The 20,283-nt window shown below is 36.5% G+C and overlaps 2 protein-coding genes across 2 annotated transcripts in view; one reads left to right on the top strand and one right to left on the bottom strand.

The window, feature by feature from the left end:
* The first annotated feature begins 5,632 nt into the window (after positions 1–5,632).
* coch (coagulation factor C homolog, cochlin (Limulus polyphemus)) lies at positions 5,633–14,322 on the top strand. Its single transcript, XM_048974948.1, has 12 exons — positions 5,633–5,770; positions 6,327–6,371; positions 6,522–6,566; positions 6,968–7,124; positions 8,939–9,072; positions 9,410–9,472; positions 9,996–10,049; positions 10,358–10,505; positions 11,245–11,348; positions 11,519–11,745; positions 12,300–12,810; positions 13,131–14,322. The coding sequence occupies exons 2-12, from the start codon at positions 6,338–6,340 to the stop codon at positions 13,301–13,303; spliced, it is 1,650 nt and encodes a 549-aa protein (XP_048830905.1). The 5' UTR covers positions 5,633–5,770; positions 6,327–6,337; the 3' UTR covers positions 13,304–14,322.
* Positions 14,323–16,703: 2,381 nt separating this feature from the next.
* strn3 (striatin, calmodulin binding protein 3) overlaps positions 16,704–20,283 on the bottom strand; it is a 51,244-nt gene continuing 47,664 nt past the window's right edge. The window contains exon 16 of the mRNA XM_048974934.1: positions 16,704–18,352. Coding sequence (XP_048830891.1) covers positions 18,183–18,352 — 170 coding nt within the window. The 3' untranslated portion in view covers positions 16,704–18,182. The remainder of the gene's footprint in view (positions 18,353–20,283) is intronic.

Below are 20,283 nucleotides of genomic sequence, written 5' to 3'. Positions count from 1 at the left end.
AGGTGTTGAACAATTTCTGTTAATGTTGCATGGTCTAGGAGTTGAAAATGTGCCAAGTTAACTAAAGTAGTCTTAGGCAGAGGCAGAGGTGACATCAGAATTTTGCCCAAGATGGAATTACAGACTTATACAGACTTATAATTTTATCTGTGAAAAAAAGATACACAGTCATTCCATGATTTGGTGAATAACAGTTCAGGAGGATTTGACATTGAGGGGTTTGTCAGTCTGTTACTAGCAATGAATAATGTGCATGGATCTCCCAACAGCACAATATCAATAAATAAAATACCTATTAAAACAATGGATAAAATTCAACCACAGGATACAAGCAGGGTTCTCTTTACCATGTTTATCTTTTTTGGGGCAGAGTTAAGAACAAAGTTAAGAAAATGGGGAAAGAAGGAACACTGTTGTCCTGAGGTAGAAAAACTAAACAAAAGCACAGTTGCATAGTACCTACAGCTACATTCACTCTAGTTTCTGTCACTGAAGAAAATTATACTTGATTCAACAATTTATAATAAATGTAGGGTATGAGGTACAGGTGAAAAATATTAATATTTGGTTACCCTACTTTTCTGACCATAACAAATGCCAGTCCCACCCCTTTCTCAGTAGTAGTCTGAAGAGTAGTCTTGTTGCACTGAAATTGAATTCACTAGTTATTGGTTCATAGACTTTTCCTCCTCCTGGCCTCTGGTCCTTACAGTGGCTGCAGAGTTACATAGAGTTTGAAAAAGCAATATGCCTCAGAACCCTGCATTAATCAAATACCTCATGTGTATGTACTCCGGTTTTATCCTTCCCATTTGAGTCATTTACCTTGTTTGTAGCCATGGTGTATCTATGTTCTGTATCCTTGTCTCCTGATATCTTTTAGCCCTGTTATCTTTTAGCCCGTGTGTCAATGTGTTTGAGTGTGTTTTCTGTTTCGTGGTCCCTGCTGAAACCCTTGTTCAGACTCGGAGAACTCACCTTTGCGTTTTGTCATAATTAGTTCAAATCTCAAAGTTTCTCGTGTTTCCTACCTAACTCTCTTTAGACTGTTCATGGTCTTTTTAATTTTGATTGTTTGTGTTTGGCTTGTAATGAAGTTCCCTTCATCTGTAAGCCGCATTGTGGACCATGCCCTGATGTTACACTGTATGAATCTGAAGTGTATCTGTTACGGTTTTTACTGTTATGTCATGGAAAAGGTTTGTACTAGTGCAAAAGAAAGTAATGAATAGAATATAAGAATTTAGTATATAGGATATGCATAATCTAAATGATATTTTCTGACATGGACATTAAGACATGTACAAAGAAATACAGGTAACCACCCAATTGATGATGTAGTTGATACTACAAATTTGCATTTATCCTAATGAATCAACTTTGTACCTGTGTTCATAATTGTGTTTTCATCTTTAAGCACTGCAATTTCAAGTGTCATACCACTGAATTACTACTATTATCCTTTTCCAGTATTTTTGCATAAGTAATGTTACGTCCTGGCTATCTGTCTCTCCCATTACTCCTTAGTGCCTGTTATGCATTAGTCTTACCTCTTGTTCCTCCCCTTGTATAATGCACTGAAGCTGCCTCTTGTTCTGCCCCCTTGTTAGCCTCTGTATAATGTTTAACAGTCTTGTGTTCCCCAGTTCTGACATTAATATTGTTGTTGCCATTGTGTTCTGGTTACTGTTCGCCCTACCTTTTGGTTGATTCCTTGTGATCCAGTTTGTTTCTGTTTAGTTGTCAATAAATAAACCCCATTCTGTTTCATTCAACTTCTGTGTCCACATATTTCATTCCGCTCTACATAACATGTAATAAGTAGGGCTGATGAATTGCTGGTCAGATACATTAATACAGTATCAAACAATAAAGCCTCAGTTTGCTATTGTTAAAATAATTGTTTGAATACAAAAAACATTCAAGAGGATAACAGGATTTATAATACAATTATACAATACAAAATTACTATAAGTAAGCAAGTACTATAACTATCAGTTTAAGGGAAGGAACAGAAAAATGTTGAGCAAGTTGCAGTACAATGTAACAAGTGAAATAACAAGGGGAAACCGCAGGGGGAAAATAAACTAAAGATAGAGGTTACATTACATTGATAGCAAGTGTCGCTTCTGCATTCCTTCACTACTTATACATTTAGAAGTTGAACAATCATTATTACAGTTAATTTTTAAATGTAGTCAAGGAGCATTATATTCTACAAGTTTGCATTTGTGGATAAAACACAGGGTCAGAATAACTGTTAATGAGACTTCATAAGCTATTCATGGGTTTTAGACCAAAGATTTCTGTGCAATTTACATTTTGGTAAATGAATTATAGAAGCAGTAGAAAGAAAAGAGAGGTTTCTATGTATGTATATTTTTAATCTACTTATAAATAACAAACAACACATTTATTTGATTCATTTATTTGATGAAATTTGAAGATTCAAATGTGAATTTAGGGGATGGCATGGTGGTACAGTGGTTAGCACTGTTGCCTTATACCTCTGGGACCCGCGTTCAAGTCTCCGTCTGGGTCACGTGTGTGGAGTTTGCATGTTCTCCCAATATCGTCGTGGGGTTTCCTCTGGGTATTCCGGTTTCCCCCCACAGTCCAAAAACATGCTGAGGCTAATTGGAGCTGCTAAATTGCCCATAGGAGTGCATATGTGTGTGAATGGTGTGAGAGTATGCCCTGCGATGGGCTGGGTCAAGGAACCATCCTGGGTTGTTCCCTGCCTCCTGCCCATTGCTTCTGGGATAGGCTCCGGGCCCCCCACGACCCAGTAGGATAAGCGGATTGGAAAATGGATGGATGGATGGATGTGAATTTATATGCTTCCTATTCCCAATGGTGAAGTTAAATTCACGATTCAAAGATACATTTGTAATGTTTCATGTAATGGGCGATAAAAAGCAAAGGATTTTATTTTAAAATATTTTATATGTCTAAATATTCATATTCTATTTGTTTCTTACTTTCTCACTTTAACCTACATTTTCCATGACAACAGGAAGAACTGTAAGAGATACACTAATGGAAAGATAGCATAGATGTAGCCTTGGGTCATGGACAGTATTTTTTAGGCCTGCTAAATCATACGCACAATTTAGTTTAATGTTCCCACAAAATACCAAATCAAGCTTGCAAAATCCCTAAAATGTGCACGCAATTTACCTTTTTGTGCTCTCAATTCCAAATTTCATTGTTTTGTGTTGGACAGAAATTTTGTGACTGTTAGGATTAAAGCAGGCATTGTTGCCAAAAGTAGTACAAGTAGTTCAAGAGAAATAATTTTATTTCAGGTATGTCCTACTGTATTGTTCAATATTTTTTAAATGGGGGGGGGGGGGGGGGGGGCTTCATAGGTAGTTAAATATGTCAGTGAAGCAGAAGTTATTAAATAATTAAAAATTCCAAAACCAGTTCATTAACTAATTTTGTGCATGTGCATGTATGTTTCACAGGGAAAACATACATTTTGAAACTGTGGCGGTACAGTAAATGCATCTTGAAAAGAAAAAACTTGGAAGGAAAGAGTCCTTTCCTGTCTGCGGCAAAACAGATGAAGATTGTTCACCACTCAGTATCATCTGTTCAGGTAGCTCAGGCCACAACTGACAGACTTGTAGTTGGGATTTTACCATGTATTAATTGTATGAATTTATGTCATGGAACTGCCACATAGGTGTCACGATCTCGCTGGCAACGTGGGCGATCGTCGGGCAGAGTGAGCGTGCAAAGAGCAGGCAGGCAAGCGGGATACGGGGAAAACGGGGATTTATTTGGAGACAGGAACGGGCAAGACGGAACACAGGAAAAGACGCTCACCAACATCAATGACAGACCAGGGAAACCGGGGAGACCAGGACTTAAATACACAGGACTAATCAAAGTAACTAGACAAAGCTGGAGACGATCAGGGAAATACACGTGGGTAATTAGGGGGCGTGGCACACACGAGGAGCGGACAAGCCGGGCATGGCAATAGGTCTTTTTCCATTGCATTAAAATGGTTTCAGCCTAAGATAGAGGGGCGGTGAATGAATAGTACAGGCTTCTGTCAGCATAGATTTTAGGATTTCAGGCAAGAACAAAACCCTACAGGGGGAGGTCAATAGTTCATAGTAAATATTTTCTTGTCCTTCCAAAGCACTGTATCAAACCTTCATTTGCGGGTGGCAAGGAAGGGTGAGCTGGTTCAAATCTCTACTTAGCTCAGATTAGCGAGGTATTTCATTTCATTTAACATGGGTCATTATTAAAGATGGTAATATAAAAATACTGGGCATACAGAGAATAATAATACTCTTTAACTATTTTCTCTGTGTTATTCATTAGGAATGATTTCCAAAATTCAGCCAAAATAAACATTTTGAAAAATATTATTGATGATGAGAAGAGTGATTTTTCATTAAGTGCATAACGATTTCTTCTATCCTAGATCCCTGACTACTGACAAAGCACCACTAATGCTGTGGCACAAAACTGGCAATGTGGCATTTTCCACTGTTTGGTGAACCTTCTCAGACTTACAAAAATAAGCAGAAGTTACTAACTAAAAGAACACAGTATTGTTGCCTGTATAGCAGTAAAAGATCACCAGTACAACTGAACATAAATGCAATATAACTGAAAAAAGGCCTGAGTACTTGGTTTATATCTTTTATATGAATGAATTTCATTTAAGGTCAGAAAATATATTACCATCAGTTACAGCATTTTAACATACTTTGGAATGAACTAAGGTAGCCAGGTAGATACAGCGAATTCTATGCATTTAGGTATCAGGATCTACATGTACTCATTGGGCAGCTAACCTTATTCAGGAATAAAGACTAGTTGGTGGCCCACCTGTTACACTGCTGCTGTAACATGCAGCTAATGTCACTTACAATGGGATAATATATGCTGTTTGAAAGCTCCCTAACCCCATAATGACACAGATTTCATTCTTGGGAGTAGAGATTACACATTCCAAGACTGAGGGATTTACATTATTATCTCAGGTAGCTATTCATGAAATTCATAAAGTCTACAATTGTTTTTTCCCATTTCCTGTGATGGTTCATGTCCAGAGGTTGCTCACCTAAATAAGAGGAATTCTGTATACCCGTTATTTAATGTGGCAAAGAGGAGTTCCAAGGAAAAATAAATGGATCCCTTTGATTTTTTTAACCGAAAGGATTTGACACTATTATGGTTTTTAGGCGCCATTGGTTGCCTGATTGTAAAACTATTTATACTAACTACTGGTATACTAACTACAATCAGTTTCAATTATCAAAAAAGTGCCCCATGAGGTACAGGTAATGGGTCCTGAAAAGGTCTCATATTCTTGAACATATAAAAACTTGTAATTTATACTTCAGATTTTTCTAATTTGTGGATATATATATATGATTCTGAGATTAAGCATGCTATGTTGCATGCTCCGGAGGTTGTTTAACATACTTTTTTGATGACGGTGTGGCAGTATGAGATTCAATTCCGTTTTATAAAGTGTACTGGGTCTCATATTGCTGCAAAATAGAATCTGAAATGATGCAGGCAAGAACCCCGCCTACAATGACATCATCAGGACCCAGTTGGCTGAGATGTGCCAGTAGATTATTTAAGGAAGAGCTGTGTCTAGAACATCCAGAAGAAATCCCAGGGACACACATGACAGAATTTCTTGTGAAAGGATCTATATACCCGTGTTCTTTACAATCAAAAGAGGACTAAGCACCTTATATCTAAAGGAATCGTGCTTTACCTGTCAGGTGTAAGATAAACTTTACTTTGATTTTAATTTTCTTTTGTCAACTACAGAGACATTGTTTATTTCATAGTGAATTCAGAATTTTTCATAATGTTTAAATCTCATTTTGTTGGTATTTGTATATTCAAACTTTATTTTTATATAATGCAGAAATGCATTGTTTATTTCAATTTTCCATGTATTTTTGATATCTAAGGTACTGGTTGCATAGTTAGGACTTATTGACAATTTTTTTATTTATATATTTTTTTCCTTCTGCTGATCTTCAATCAGTATTAATGAAGTATTAATTAACTTCAAACTGTATTAATAGATGTAAATATAACAATGCTGCAATTTCCTTGACTGGACAAAAATAACTTGTTTTTATTACTTTTTCTTGTTATTCTGTTATATTTCAAAATTTTAAATAAACTGTATGTATGACTAGATAGATACATACATATATACATTTTATCTAGTAATGATTTTTGTTACTGTGTGGGTTTAGAATTTAGTATTACATTTTTCAAGATATCAAGTGATTCACTGTCTTTCTTTGTATTTCTTTTATCTGCAGGTTTGCTTACCATGTCAGTTATGCTTGCTGTCATACATCTTCTAGGTATGCAATAATATAACGTCGTATAAATAAACACAGGGGACAAACAGACCAGAAGCTATTAGCTCAACTAATGAAAGACATCTAATTTGGATTTATTTAAAAATATTTATTCATCAGTTAAGGTTCAATGACATTTTTATTTTCAAATAGGTCTTTTGTCTCTGACACGCAAAACATTTGGATCAGAGCCCAGTGGTTAGTATTCTGCATTTTTACATATTTTATGATTATTAACGTGTGGTGTTTTTATCTCCCATTAATATGCATAAAATTAGAGCCATCTATTATTTAAAAATTAAAAGTAAAATGCATCTTAAATAAGAAAAAAAACCGGGGAAATGGTATGGACAAAATTTCAATAGCGATAAACATGCCTTTTATTATGATAAAAACATTTATACAAATTTAACGGCAAAATATACACTTTGCATTCTTTAATGTATACAATAACTTAGTGGAGGAAGTATTTTTATTTTTAGATGTTTGAATTTAAATGTAGCAAAATTGCCTACTGGTATAGCCGTAAGAATTAAATGATGTTGATGGTTTTAATTTAAGTAATCGTCTTCAATAGTATGTCATAAAATATTTTGCAGTACCAACGCCGATTACCTGTATGACCCGTGGCACCGACTTGGCAGAAGACCGCCCTCTAGTGGCTTGCCCCTCCAATTGTGCAGTCTGGCAGGTCTCCGTGTTCGGTTCAGGAGTTTATGCTTCGGTTTCCAGTGTCTGTGGAGCAGCTATACACAGGTAAGAGCAGTCATTTTCAAAAGAACAAAAAAATACTGTACACATATCTGGAAATCATCTGAAAATTTGTATAAAAAGTAGTCTACAAATAGAAAAATAAAATAGTACAAATATTAGAAAGCATCCATCCATAGAGTTTCTAGGATAGTGAAGTGTATGCCAGGCAATATAGAACACAGAACAGTGTGTCTTTGGACTGCAGGAGGAAACCTGCTCATAAGGAGAACAGGCAAACTGCACAGACAAACAGCAGAGGCAGGACTCTTTCTCTGAGTGCTGGAAGCAGAAGTTGATAAAGTAGTCCTCTGCAAGCCAGCATGCAACCGGATTGAAAACCCAATGAAACATTTATCAAAACTGAATTTACATTTAAGTTTCACATTTGTGGTTTCAAATGTTCTCTGCCAAATGGCATAGAAATCATTATAAACTGAGCAGCCATAGATTGACATTGTACTGTAGATGCTAGCCTTTGTGTTTTAAATGTAGAAATAAAAAAAAAGAATTCCAACATAAATGTAGAAAATATTACTTAAATACAATTTCTTCAAGCATATTTATGTGAATTTGTATAAATTCTATTAAGTGATAATCAGACATTTAACCGATATATTAGGTTATTAATATTACTATAGTTGTACAGAATTTTTCAGAATATGGAAATATTTTATTAAAATACGGTAACAGTCTTATGGAGAAGAGAAAGAGGCAGTTAAAAAGGATTTCAGAAAGAAAAATTAAAAAACGTAAGGGGAAAAAACAACAAAAATGTTCTTAAGTTATTGACTATATCACACACAACAAAGTCTGTCATATGTATTTTCTTCTCTCGTCTGCACTGAAAAAAACTGGAGCCACGTCATCTCGTCTCTCTATGTACCTGTACAGTATATAGCAGAGATGACAATAAAGTTTACTTTGACTTTGACTTTGAATTTTAAAGATAAATGGAGGCTGAAAGGTAAATATTTGTTTGCATTCCAATATAAAAGAGTATTATAATCTTTCTGAAATCAGAGCTTTTGGAGCTTTTAAATCCCTGTGTTCCGAATAGGACTTTGACATCAGTAGACCGAAGCCTTTTGCTGATCTCAAAATTTAGGTTAAAACTTAAGGGATATCGTACATTCACTGTTGAAGACCCAACATTATGGAACAATTATCCCCTGCACATTCAGCAGGCACGTACATTGTCCACATTTAAAAACTTGCTTGGTTAAAAACCCATTTTTATTCTTTGGCTTTTAATTCAATATAGGAGCTATCTAGTGTCATGACGTTGTGTATGTGTTTGTCCTCTTTGCTTTTATGATTTGCACAGCACTTTGTGTCAACCTTAGTTGTCTGAAATGTGCTATAGAAATTATCTGAACTTGAACTTGAAATGCTTAAAAATCTGGAGGGGAAAGTAGTTTGCCTTCAAAGCAGAGCTCTCCAGTACTCTCTTGCAGTGACGCAGCTGGCACTTCATTCCCATCACTCTCGTTACAGCCAGTTGCATCAAGTTAGCAGAGGGGTTGAATTTCGGTGCTGCTGGAGCCAGAGCTCTGCTGCAGGCCGTCCTGATATTAATCTGCCGATCAGCTGTGACAGTTTCCATTCTGCTAAATGCATGATTTATCTATACATACATATATAGATATGTAATGCTTTCCTATAATAATGGCTAAAAACTTCTTAAATTATAAAAATTTGAACCGTGCAGCATATACATCATTAATATTTGACAACCTTACTATTAATAATTTAATTATTTAGCTATTTCCTAGATTTAATTTGTATTGTTGTTTTATATTTTTCTCTGTGGAATTCAGTGGTGTGATTACCACAGCAGGAGGTTCTTTGAAAATCCAAAAACTACCAGGAAGAGAAAACTATCTGGGTTCATTCTCGAATGGAGTCAAGTCTCAGCCGCTGGCCCGATGGACTGCATCATTCTCTGTGCACAGTTGGTGGAGCTATATATCTTTATACTTTTCTTGTTTGAAATAAATAGCAGAGTTCCATATTTACTGGATTATAAAATGTTTTTTTAAAAAAAAAAAAGAAAGAAAGAAAGAAAGAAAAGATGAATATGCACAATGGAAATTAAACAATATATTTGTTCCACATCCAAAACTCTCCCTTTGTGTAACCTCATATGATTTATGCTTCTGTTAATTTCACCAAAAACCATTAGATGTCTTTAGCCAAACAAGTCATACATAGTATATATATATAAACATTATTTACATTTTGATTCATGATTGCCTTGTTACTCTGTGTGTCTCTGTTTTGCCTTTCAGAGTTGGAACCCCTGGAGGTCTCTGGCCAGACGAGCACCGCTGTCTTGCCCAAATCTGAGCCGGGTATACTGAGCTCTTTGTGCCTATCAGTCAATACCGTTCCAGAGCTGTGGAAGTTCAGTACTAACTGGCCCAAAAATGGAGTGGATTTTAACATAGCCTCTGAACTGGATTGTCCATTTCCATCATCAGATTTCCCATTCCCATACAAATACAAAAAAAGAGGCATTACAATTCTAACTTTGCAAGTCAGAGTTTGGCTGAGCAGGCGGGCTCCCCAAAAAAATCACCAGAAATGAAAAGTTGGGAAGCTCCCTTTATATACCGAGTTATATAAATATAAACAATCTGTTGATCATTATTGCCACTTATTTACAATATGATGATCAGTGTTGACATTTATTGTATTTATTACTGCCATCATAATTATCTTGATTAGTTTAAAACAAAGGTAAGTTTAAAGACTATAGTTTATGATTTACATAACCTTAATTATAAATGCAAGCAGTATTAATGTTTTTGACATACATATTTATTCTGCATATTCAGAGAAAACAATAGAACCCACCATTATATTTTCTCACAGCAAAGAAACCTTTGAAGAAGACTGTGAAAAAGCCACCCTCCAATGGAAACAGAGGTATTCTTTCATATATTAAAAAATATTATTAAAAAAATTAATTCAGGTTCTTTTTAAATATATTGTAGATTCAGGCAAGTCCAGCTATTTTATGTTATTTCATGTAACTTTTCTGTCTTAGCAATGTGAAAAACAATAATGTGATTTTAAATAAAGTACTATGCCATGATGTTTGAATATTTGTGCTTGAACCAGGATATTAACAGGAAAAAGTTTCCTGTTTTTAAATAGTGGTCACTCTCAAGAGTGCATAGATTCATAAAGAGGAGAGAGAGTAGCAGTAGTAATAAACTGCTTTTCTTCGTTAGACTGCCAGGTGGACATTGCCATGCTGCTGGATGGCAGCCACAATATCGGACAGCGTCGCTTCATCTTACAGAAGAATTTTGTTAGCAAGCTGGCGCTGATGCTGCGGGTTGGGCCAGACGGACCACACGTCGGGATGGTGCAGGCCAGGTTCTAGCTGCTCCAAGTTAACACAGAGAACTGGCACACAGTGTCTTCCCAGTAATATTTATGGGGTCTAGATTTATCGCCATTATTACAGACTAGATTCTTTCATCAGCTTGGAAACCGAATAAATTAAATTATTAAAAAGGATGGTATATAAATTAAATGAACCAGAACACAAGTACTGATTATATAAAATGTGCCTGAAGTGGATATACAGTATAGAAAGTTAACTATGAGTTAGGAAACATTTGTGTTTATTTCCTGTGTATGGCTGAACAGGTGTAAAAGATACATGCAGATAAAGATAGAAAATTTTAGTTAGAATATTGACTTTTTACAAATAAAACATTTGTGGAATGCAAATTATGGCAGAATTGAAATGGTGCGTAGGTCGATACGCCCACAAATGTGTTTTTTCTTATTGGGAAACTGAGCAAGAGGTTAATACATACACACACACACACACACAGGTTTGTAATTATTATCTTTGTGGGGACTCTCCATTCATTTCTATGGGGAAAAGTCTAATCCCAACATGACCTACCCAACCCCACAATGTAATATAAGCATTATACACACACACATAAAAAAACAGGTTTTATAGTATGTTGTGGATATTTGGTCTCTACAGTGTGGTAAATACAAGCCCACACCAGAATATATCTATCAAATTGTGATTACTTGGTGAACATTATGTATTTGACTAATGCCATGTGTTTTTCTTATATTTATTCATTTCCAGTGGAACACCAGTGACTGAATTCTACTTGAACAACTTCACTCAACCAAAGGATTTGATTTTTGCAATCAAAGAGATGCCATTCAGAGGTGGAAATACCAACACAGGTCAGTCTTTCTGCAGAATTAGCTTTAGCAGAAGGTTTCCCAAATGTGCACTACAATTTATGTATGGACTTTTTTCTGACAGTTACCACTTACTGGGTACAAAAATACAATAGTTGGCAGTGTGCCAATGATTCTGTCTTATCCATTTGGGTAAATGATGCTCTCTGTAGGTAAGGCCATGAAACACACAGTGGATAGTTTTTTCACCTCGGAACGTGGAATCAGACTTGGGTTTCCTCGCGTGGCCGTGATCTTCGTGGATGGGTGGCCTTCTGATGACCTAGAGGCGGTTGCTACACGGGCCAGAGAAACAGGAGTCAATGTCTTTGTGGTGACAGTGGCCAAGCCTACTGCTGAAGAGATGGGGATGGTGCAGGACAAAGGTTTCGCTGAGAAGGTAAGCATGTGTTCAGGGAGAAATTAATGGAAAATATAATGCAGTCAGAACTTTCAGAAACACTGAACTCTAGGCTTTTCTTTTCATTGTACATGTACACATGTTATCTGAGTTGAGAACACAGCAGTGATGAAGCTATAGTAAGACACAGGCATTCAATACACTGTCAGTAAGAACAGCCAAATCACTGTACTTCCTATGCCATCCATCAGGTGCTATACTATTATAAAAAATATTAACATCCATTTGGGGTTATGGATTTAAAGGGGATTAAAGACAGCCTCCTTTTGCAGTGTTATGTATGTAAGTATATATAGTGTTGTATAATTTATATTTAGCATCATTTAGTTGATGGTTGAATATTGATGATCTTAAGTAATGTAAAAGTCAGTGCATACATATTTAGTTGCTGTTAGTCCTGAAATACTATTTCTTTGATCTGAAATTTGTGCAACTGATTTTCACAGTAATCAAATGCCATAGTTCATAATAAATGTGTATGTGTACTACTGATGTTATAAAAATTATTTATGCTTGTATGTCTTGGGCTCTAGGCAGTATGCAAAGACAATGGCTTCTTTACCTTCACCATGCCCAGCTGGTTCAGCACCAACAAGTTCGTCAAGCCACTAGCACAGAAACTTTGTATGACTGACCAGATGCTGTGCAGCAAAACTTGTTTCAATTCAGTCAACATTGGTTTTCTCATCGATGGCTCAAGTAGTGTAGGTGATGGAAATTTCCGGCTGGTGCTGGACTTCCTGTCTGACATAACTGATTCTTTTGAGATCTCTGATATCGGTTCCCGAGTGGCCGCTGTGCAGTTCACCTATGACCAAAAGATGGAGTTTGATTTCAACAAACACCTATCAAAGAATGATGCCCTGGCAGGCATAAGAGGCATCCGCTACATGAGTGGAGGGACAGCCACAGGGGATGCTTTAAATTATGCTGTTTCCAGTCTTTTCTCCCCTCGAAAGAGTGGCAAACATTTCCTGGTCATTATCACAGATGGGCAGTCCTATGATGATGTCAGAGCCCCAGCAGTTGCTGCCCAGAAGGCAGGTGAGTACTCTGGCAATGATTTGACCTCATTACAAGTAGGGTGAAATCTCTTGCTAAGACCTTGTTTTAACTCTCTGTGGGGTTTTATGTCTCAGGCACTAAGCAATATGCCCAGGGTATCCTTTTTAAATGTGAAACAGCACACATAAATATCTATCGATTTTATGTCATAAGCTGCACTGTTCCTCTTCATTAAACCTAAGGTATTCCTTTCATATTCCACTTACTCTACCACCATCAGGTGACAAGAATAATTGTCCCAGCAAATTGTCCTTCTAGCAAATAATAAATTATTACATGGCACTTCTTTCTATTTGCAGGCATCACAGTGTATGCAGTAGGCGTAGCCTGGGCTCCCCTTGAGGACCTCCAAGCCATGGCATCAGAGCCTAAAGACCGCCATGCCTTCTTTACAAAGGAGTTTTCAGGCCTGAAACAGTTTTCTCAAACCATTGTCAAAGGAATCTGCAGAGACTTCACTGAGGGAAAGTGAATTTTAAACTGCTTTAAACACCCTGCCTCTGAAAATTAGCCCATAAAACATTAGAAGCTTTTAAAATACTTTTTTTTCACAAAGCAAGTTATCAATACCTTACCACTTTTATTTACTTTATGAAAATTTAGGTTTCATTTTAAGTTTTCAAGGAAAAGATAAACCAAATGGATATGCCCAACAGCCTCATGCTACTAAAGACAAGATACAAAATCAGACTGTTGAATGCTTTTTGTGTTAGAGTTACACAGACAGAGCAAATCTACAGTTTCTGTCTGTTAATAAGATACATCCTGTAGACAAAACATAGTAACTGAGAATATTTTCTCAAATTAGACACAACCTGTAGCCATTATACCCTTTACAAATAATATTCAACTCCAAATTTTGGCATTTTCGTCATTTTATTTATCAGTGTTGCTTATTCTTCTTGCTCTTAAGACCAGTTCGAAAGGTTGTATAGATTTTTAATCATTATATGTTAGGTGTGCCACTTGATTACATACAATGTAAAAGTAAAAAATTCTATGTATTTTCTAAGACATTCAAAGCATCTGCTAAAGAAACCGGATTCTGATAGTTAAAATGTCCTGTGCCTGACCTACCCTGAAAGAGAACCATAACTGAAGTCCAAAGCACTATTTCTCATGTCTCATCTTATTCTTGGCTGCTGCTGTTGATTGGGTATACAGTATATTATATAAACAGGAAGCTGTTATAGACTATGGCTAGCTTAAAAGGTCCTTCGGGAGCAAATTCTAATTAATCCCTTTTCCTCTCAATTGCATTGAAGCCTATGCACATCATGTTTAGAGATAATTGTCTATGCTAGCCTTCTGTATACTAAAGATAGTATATGTTACAAAGGATGTTATTGTGTGCATGTAGACAATTATTTTGCATGCATACCATTTGTTCACTAATCAAAATATAAAGGGGAAATTTGGAACAAGTCTGTATTTCTTTACTTTGTAACTTATTACACTTCTTCCAATAAAGGATATATTGTATTTTTACAACTTGACTAGTTATTGTTTTCGCTTTAAAACTAAACTTCTAAATAATTTGTGTTTATATAAATCTTTCCCCATATTATTATACCGTGAACATGATAAAAGTATAATACTTTTTGAAACAATGTGTCTGGCTGGCGCCCCATCCTGGGTTGTTCCCTGCCTCGTGCCCATAGCTTTCGGGATAGGCTCCGGACCCCCTGTGACCCAGTAGGATAAGCGGTTTGGAAAATGGATGGATGGAACAATGTGTCTGTGAACTAAAAAGGGAGAAACTATGAAAATTACTGCTATTACTACCAATTCTAATTAATGTCATTTCTATTTCTTTATAGCATGGATTCAGAAATACATTTTCGAAATGTATCCCTTTCTTCGGAATGGTTTTATAATACATCTAAGGAAACTAAAAATTCAAAATGAGGTTGAGATTGTCAAGTTTTCTCTTTATGATTCCAAGGACTTATGCTCCTGTACTCCCATTGTGTTACAAAATATCATGTCTTTACATTCAGGAACCAACAGATGCTCAGATTAAATGGTGGTACAGGGTTAAAACTGATATCTCATTTACTATTTGGCAAAACACCACACTTTTGGAAATGCCCCTTTTTTCCAGCATTAAGGCATATAATGCATTAGTCATGTCTTTTAGATGATGCAAACTTTTTCCAAGCAACAATGACAATTTATCACAAAAGTATTTGACAGTTATCACATTATAAAGTTTACAAATGTGCTAATAAAAGTATTTTCTTTAAATGCATAATTTTGGAAATATTTAAAAATCACACTAAAAGTATTTTACATTAGCTGCATAAGTCTCCTATGTGAATTATGTAGAACCTTCCAATCTCAGTAAATTTGTTTTATTTACAACTGACCACTCAAAAATTAAATGCCGACATATGACTTACCTAATATGGTCCTTTTTCTGTGTCCCTGGCACCTTCACAATTTGTATTTCAGCCACAAATTATAACCACTCTGTCACGGACAAAAACAAAACAGATTAATATCCCCAATGCATTCTACTAATACAAATGTCATTTTCAGAGAGATATTGTGTTCTTTTCTTAACAATAATTCTTTTTGTTACTCAAATGTTGGTGAATTATGAATTTCATGCTAATACTTCTTTTACCAAACAAAATGAAAAGACAGTTTCCACTTACAAATGCAAATAATATATCACAAAATATATGAACATCAATTCAACTGATTTTTCTATCCCCCTGCTATATGATGGGTTGGTGCCCCATTCTGGGTTATTAATTAACTGGATGTTTCATAACGACAGGCTTGACATGTTAAACTTGACCGCAGCTATTGAGACATTAGGAAAATAAGTATAAATACTTACTGAGCATACAGGAGTTGTGCTCAAACCATTGAGGGAAAGACAGCTTTTTTTTTTTTTGATGTCAAAGGTCAAAGGGGTAGTTGCCCCATGTCTGGGTGGACAGTAATTCCAAGTATACACTGAAAATGTTTAATATTCTGATGAAAAATGCAGCCAACTTATGAATCATGATAGTGGACACCAATGGTGACAACTCTCATTATTTCCGAATCAATAACCAGTCAGCATGGCTGGCAGAATGAATGCTAGCTCTCCAGCCTGACTCAGTGTATTCTGATCTGACATTTAACAGGACAACTAGTTTGTGAGAGTAAGTCATGTACATGCATGCAAATACATGACAGCAAACTCAATGGTAGTGAAAATTTGAGGCAACAATTAATTTCTGGGTAAAAAATGGGTCAAACCTAAACTGCAAACAGCTTTCGAACATTTTTTTTGGCCCAGCAGTGTACATTTCACAGCTGGAGAAAAAGGCACCTAATGTTACATAAAGAATGACAAATCATTAGATCTCAGCATTTTAGCATTGTGAAACTTAGTCATTGTATCCTACAGTATTCTTTGTTTTGTTACAGCCTATTAAGTCAAACATGTTAATATTAATCCTAAAAATATATCTATTTGATATGCTGCTTCTTGCATAATACAGGGAACCTCAACCAGAAGTTCCATAACTAGGCAGATGGAGAATAACAGCATGTAATAATATTTGGGAAATAATACAAGAATGTTAAAGTTTCTGTAATACAAGCTTATCGGAAACCACAAAGGAATCAATTTTTTATTTATGCAGTTCAATTAAATAAATGTAGGCCTACAATTAATGTGTAAGGCAACAAAATCTGAGTGCGGCTTCCATCATTAGTTTGCGGTACTGGATGAATCAGTAACACAAGTGACTTAATGTCATTTTGATGTGAAAAATTAAGACGATGCTAGTGTAAGGTCCACATTTAATATGAAAACAAGAAAAAAAACTAATTGCAACAAAATATACAAATTTTAGTCAAACACGTACTGGTACACCATTAAGTATTTATTATAGACATTTTATATACATTACTTTGACAGTTGTACTTTGCTATGTGGTACAATCTTAAAAATTTTCCATTTCATATTTCATAAAACAATCTTACAAAACTCATTAAAACTTGCAAACAGATCAGAAACTGTTGGTGGAAGACTAGAAAAAAATACTTTATTAACCATGCATTACATAAAGAACAAAAATCTTGTTACACCAGTAATTGAAGCATGTTTGAAAATATTAGAAACAAAAGGAAACCAAAACCAAAAGGGCATATTCTGAACCATGATTAATCAATGCTTGTTCTTAAAACCCCTTAATTTAAAAACTTTTGGATGAAAAAGAACAACTCTTCCTCCCCATGCTACGTAGGCATTGATTTATTGTCTGGATCAAAACCAGACTCAATTATTAGACTTCAAATATTCACTTGTGTAATTAGTGTTCAAAAACATTTATATTAACATAACTTTCCTTGTTTTCAATCTGTTTCAATCATTGTCCGAAGAAGCCAAACCTCAAAGGTATCTTCAGGCTCATTTATGCAGCAAATAAAAAAGTAAGACTAACATACTGAAATAAATAACAAGCCAATAGCGTTAAGATGTCTAACCTGTGATAAATTAACTTGTAAATACAATAAGATGTACAAAAATATCACATAGTGATAGGATGCTGCATTTTATTTTCTTAAGAGCTCACAGGAAGCCATGAACCCTGTTTCTTTGTGTTCCTCCTAAGGTCTTCGATGATGTGATTTTAATGTAATGTTAGAGAGCATCCATAAGTCAGGACTCATCAGCTGCTTCAGTGACAGGTACAGTATAGGTATATGAAAATGGGGTAGTAAACTGTGAATGCCAGAGGGTTCTCTTGGGATTAATACTCCTTTTTTGATTTTTTTTTTTTTTATTTTGAACTTTTTTCTTACAATTTTTAGCACTGTCAGCACAGGCTCCATTTATATAAAAAGGTTTATAAAAATTATATATTTTTACAGAAAAATGTAATGAACTAATGCTAATGTATGTATGTTATTACTCATTTAAACACTTTATTCAACATCTTTTGCGCTACATGAATGTTGACAGGGTTGTGAGTCTGAACTAATGTGTAGCCCAACAAACTGAGTGGGGGAGCAGAGCCCCCAGTTCCCAGCATATCAGACAAGTCACTAAAATACATTTACAGAAACAGATTTTTGCTCAAGTCCAGTTAAAGGCTACAAATACTGGTTTCTCCTGCTTTAGCTTACAGTAAATAGAGTCAGATTAATTAGTTTAAAAACTTAGGCATAACTGACATAGTCACTACCCCTGCTGAGAACATCCTCTTCCTGATACCTCGAGTGTGCAAACCAGGGAGGAGGAAGAGTACAGTTCCCATGTAGTGCCAAAACAGTACTGTTGTTACACAAGGCAGTAAAGCATCATGTCCTTTCTGTGCTCAAAGCCATTTGGGCATCAGGGAGTGTTAAACAAAAACTTTGGCCAACGCATCAGCCCCAGCACTGGCTATGAATGCCTTGGATGGGTGAAAGGCAACATCATAGATGGACTCATCAGACTTCTTTCGGTGGGCAGTAATTTCTTGCACACAGGTCTTGCTGTCCAAGTTCCAGAGACGAACTGAGCAGTCATGACCTAAGCAAGAGGATACAAATAAACAAATAAATTAGGGATGAAAGTTACCAGTGTCATGAAAAACCAGAGTGAAATTCCCAATGGCTAGCATTATGGTTTCAAATTTTCATTATCATTAAAACCATGGTTGATTACCTGTTAAATACTGTCTAGCATCAACTATGCTTAGCGTGATACATGGGTTTGTTTTATGTCAGTGAAAACATGGCAGAAGGCAGTGACAGCACTCCAGAGATTTTTAATGTTAATGCACATTTGATATGCTTTTCATATGTTTATCTAAGGTATTAACTATGTTATTACCAGAGATGGAGATTTCAGGTCCAGAGAGCACAAATCCAGACCAAAATTTTCTTTCAACCAACCAGCTGAATATACAGAGTCACAGTCACAGAGTACTCAACTGGTTGGTTGAAACAAAGTCTTTAAATTAATTAAATTATTTTAATGATTATGGAAACAAAAGGTGCATAGTGATGGTAATTTAATTTGTGGTTTTCAATATACAGCTTGATGAAATAATTTCAGTTTGTGTATCAGTATTTTTGAACATTTTCAGCATATTTTAACAGGTAAGGTCAGGTTGGGGAGCATGCACTGATGCAGCAGGTTGCCACACCCACCACATGACAAAACGTCCTGGGATCCTGGCTGGCAACCCCCCAGGCCAGACACATGGTCCAGTCCCACCACCGGAAACAGCCATCTATCTGCAGCAGCCAGGCATTACGTGGGTGTCCCCTTGGCTTGATCCAGCTGCTCGGGTCCTCAGCAATGAGGATCCTGCGAGCTGGACCACCCTCAGGGAAATGCACAACATGGACGTAGTGCTGTAACTGAAGTTTTTTCAAAATGCTGGTAATGTGCCTCATTTGGTACTCCCTTAACAACCGCTCATTCAACAAAAAGTCAAACAAGCGGTATGCAAGGACTCTCTGAAAAGACACAGTAACGAAGGAGTCCAGTCTTTGTTTCAGCTCACTGGATAGCCTCCATGCTCACAGCCATGCAGCAAGACGGGGAGCACCAGGACTCTAAAGACTTGGACCTTCATCCTCTTGCAAACATATCGGGAATGCCACACACCCCTTTTCAGCGACCTCATGAGCCACCATGCTCTCCCAATCCATCTGATGACTTTACAGGAAGAGTCACTAGAGGCATGAATGTTACTGTTGAGGTAAGTGAACCTCTTGATGAGGTTCTCCTAGCAGAAAGACACATTACTGATGGCTGTGCCTAAGAAGTCATTAAAATTCAGGATCTTGGTTTTTATCCAGGACATTTGCAATCCCAGACACTCAGACTCCTCACTCCCGATCAGAGCCTGCGAAGAACATGGCATCGTCGGCAAAGCGAAGATCAGTAAATCTTTCTTCATTAATAGAAGCCCAACAACCACTGCACTCCACGACTCTGACCAGCACCCAGTCCATGCAAGTACGGAACAAAGCAGGAGCAAGAACACACCCCAGGCAAACCCCAGACTCGGAGGTTTTCCCCCCACTCTGCACAGCACTCACAGTAGTAATATACAGGCAGATCATGACATCCAGCAACTTCGGGGGAATTCTGCGAAGTCTCAGGATGTCCCAGAGAGCAACTCCATCAACTGAGTCAAACACTTTATGAAAATCAACAAAGGTTGCAAAGAACCTCTTGCGATATTCATGCTTGCGCTCGATGAGAACTCTCAGTGCCAGCATGCATTTGATGATAGACTTCTTAGGCATAAAACTGCTCCGATTGCTGGTAGGCAAGCAAGTGATCACGGATTCTATTAAGGATGACCCTAGCAAGGACGTTATCCAGCACTGAGAGCAGTGATATCCCCCTGTAGTTGTTGCAATCTAGGTGATTACCCATCACTTTCCACAGAGGGGTTTACAAATCCCATTTTCTAGTCAGCTGGGATGACGCCTTGTCTCCCA

This window comes from Brienomyrus brachyistius, chromosome 14 (assembly GCF_023856365.1).
Source record: "Brienomyrus brachyistius isolate T26 chromosome 14, BBRACH_0.4, whole genome shotgun sequence".
In the NCBI taxonomy this organism is placed as follows: domain Eukaryota; kingdom Metazoa; phylum Chordata; class Actinopteri; order Osteoglossiformes; family Mormyridae; genus Brienomyrus; species Brienomyrus brachyistius.
Note: the sequence above shows the minus strand (reverse complement) of the source record. Positions and strands in the feature narration are given on the sequence as shown.

Coding starts and splice junctions, on each gene's coding strand:
- coch (XM_048974948.1), top strand. CDS start 6,338: ATGTCAGTTATGCTTGCTGTCATACATCTTCTAG. Junction 10,050..10,357: donor ACCCTCCAATGGAAACAGAG/GTATTCTTTCAT, acceptor TTTCTTCGTTAG/ACTGCCAGGTGGACATTGCC. Junction 11,349..11,518: donor AGGTGGAAATACCAACACAG/GTCAGTCTTTCT, acceptor TGCTCTCTGTAG/GTAAGGCCATGAAACACACA.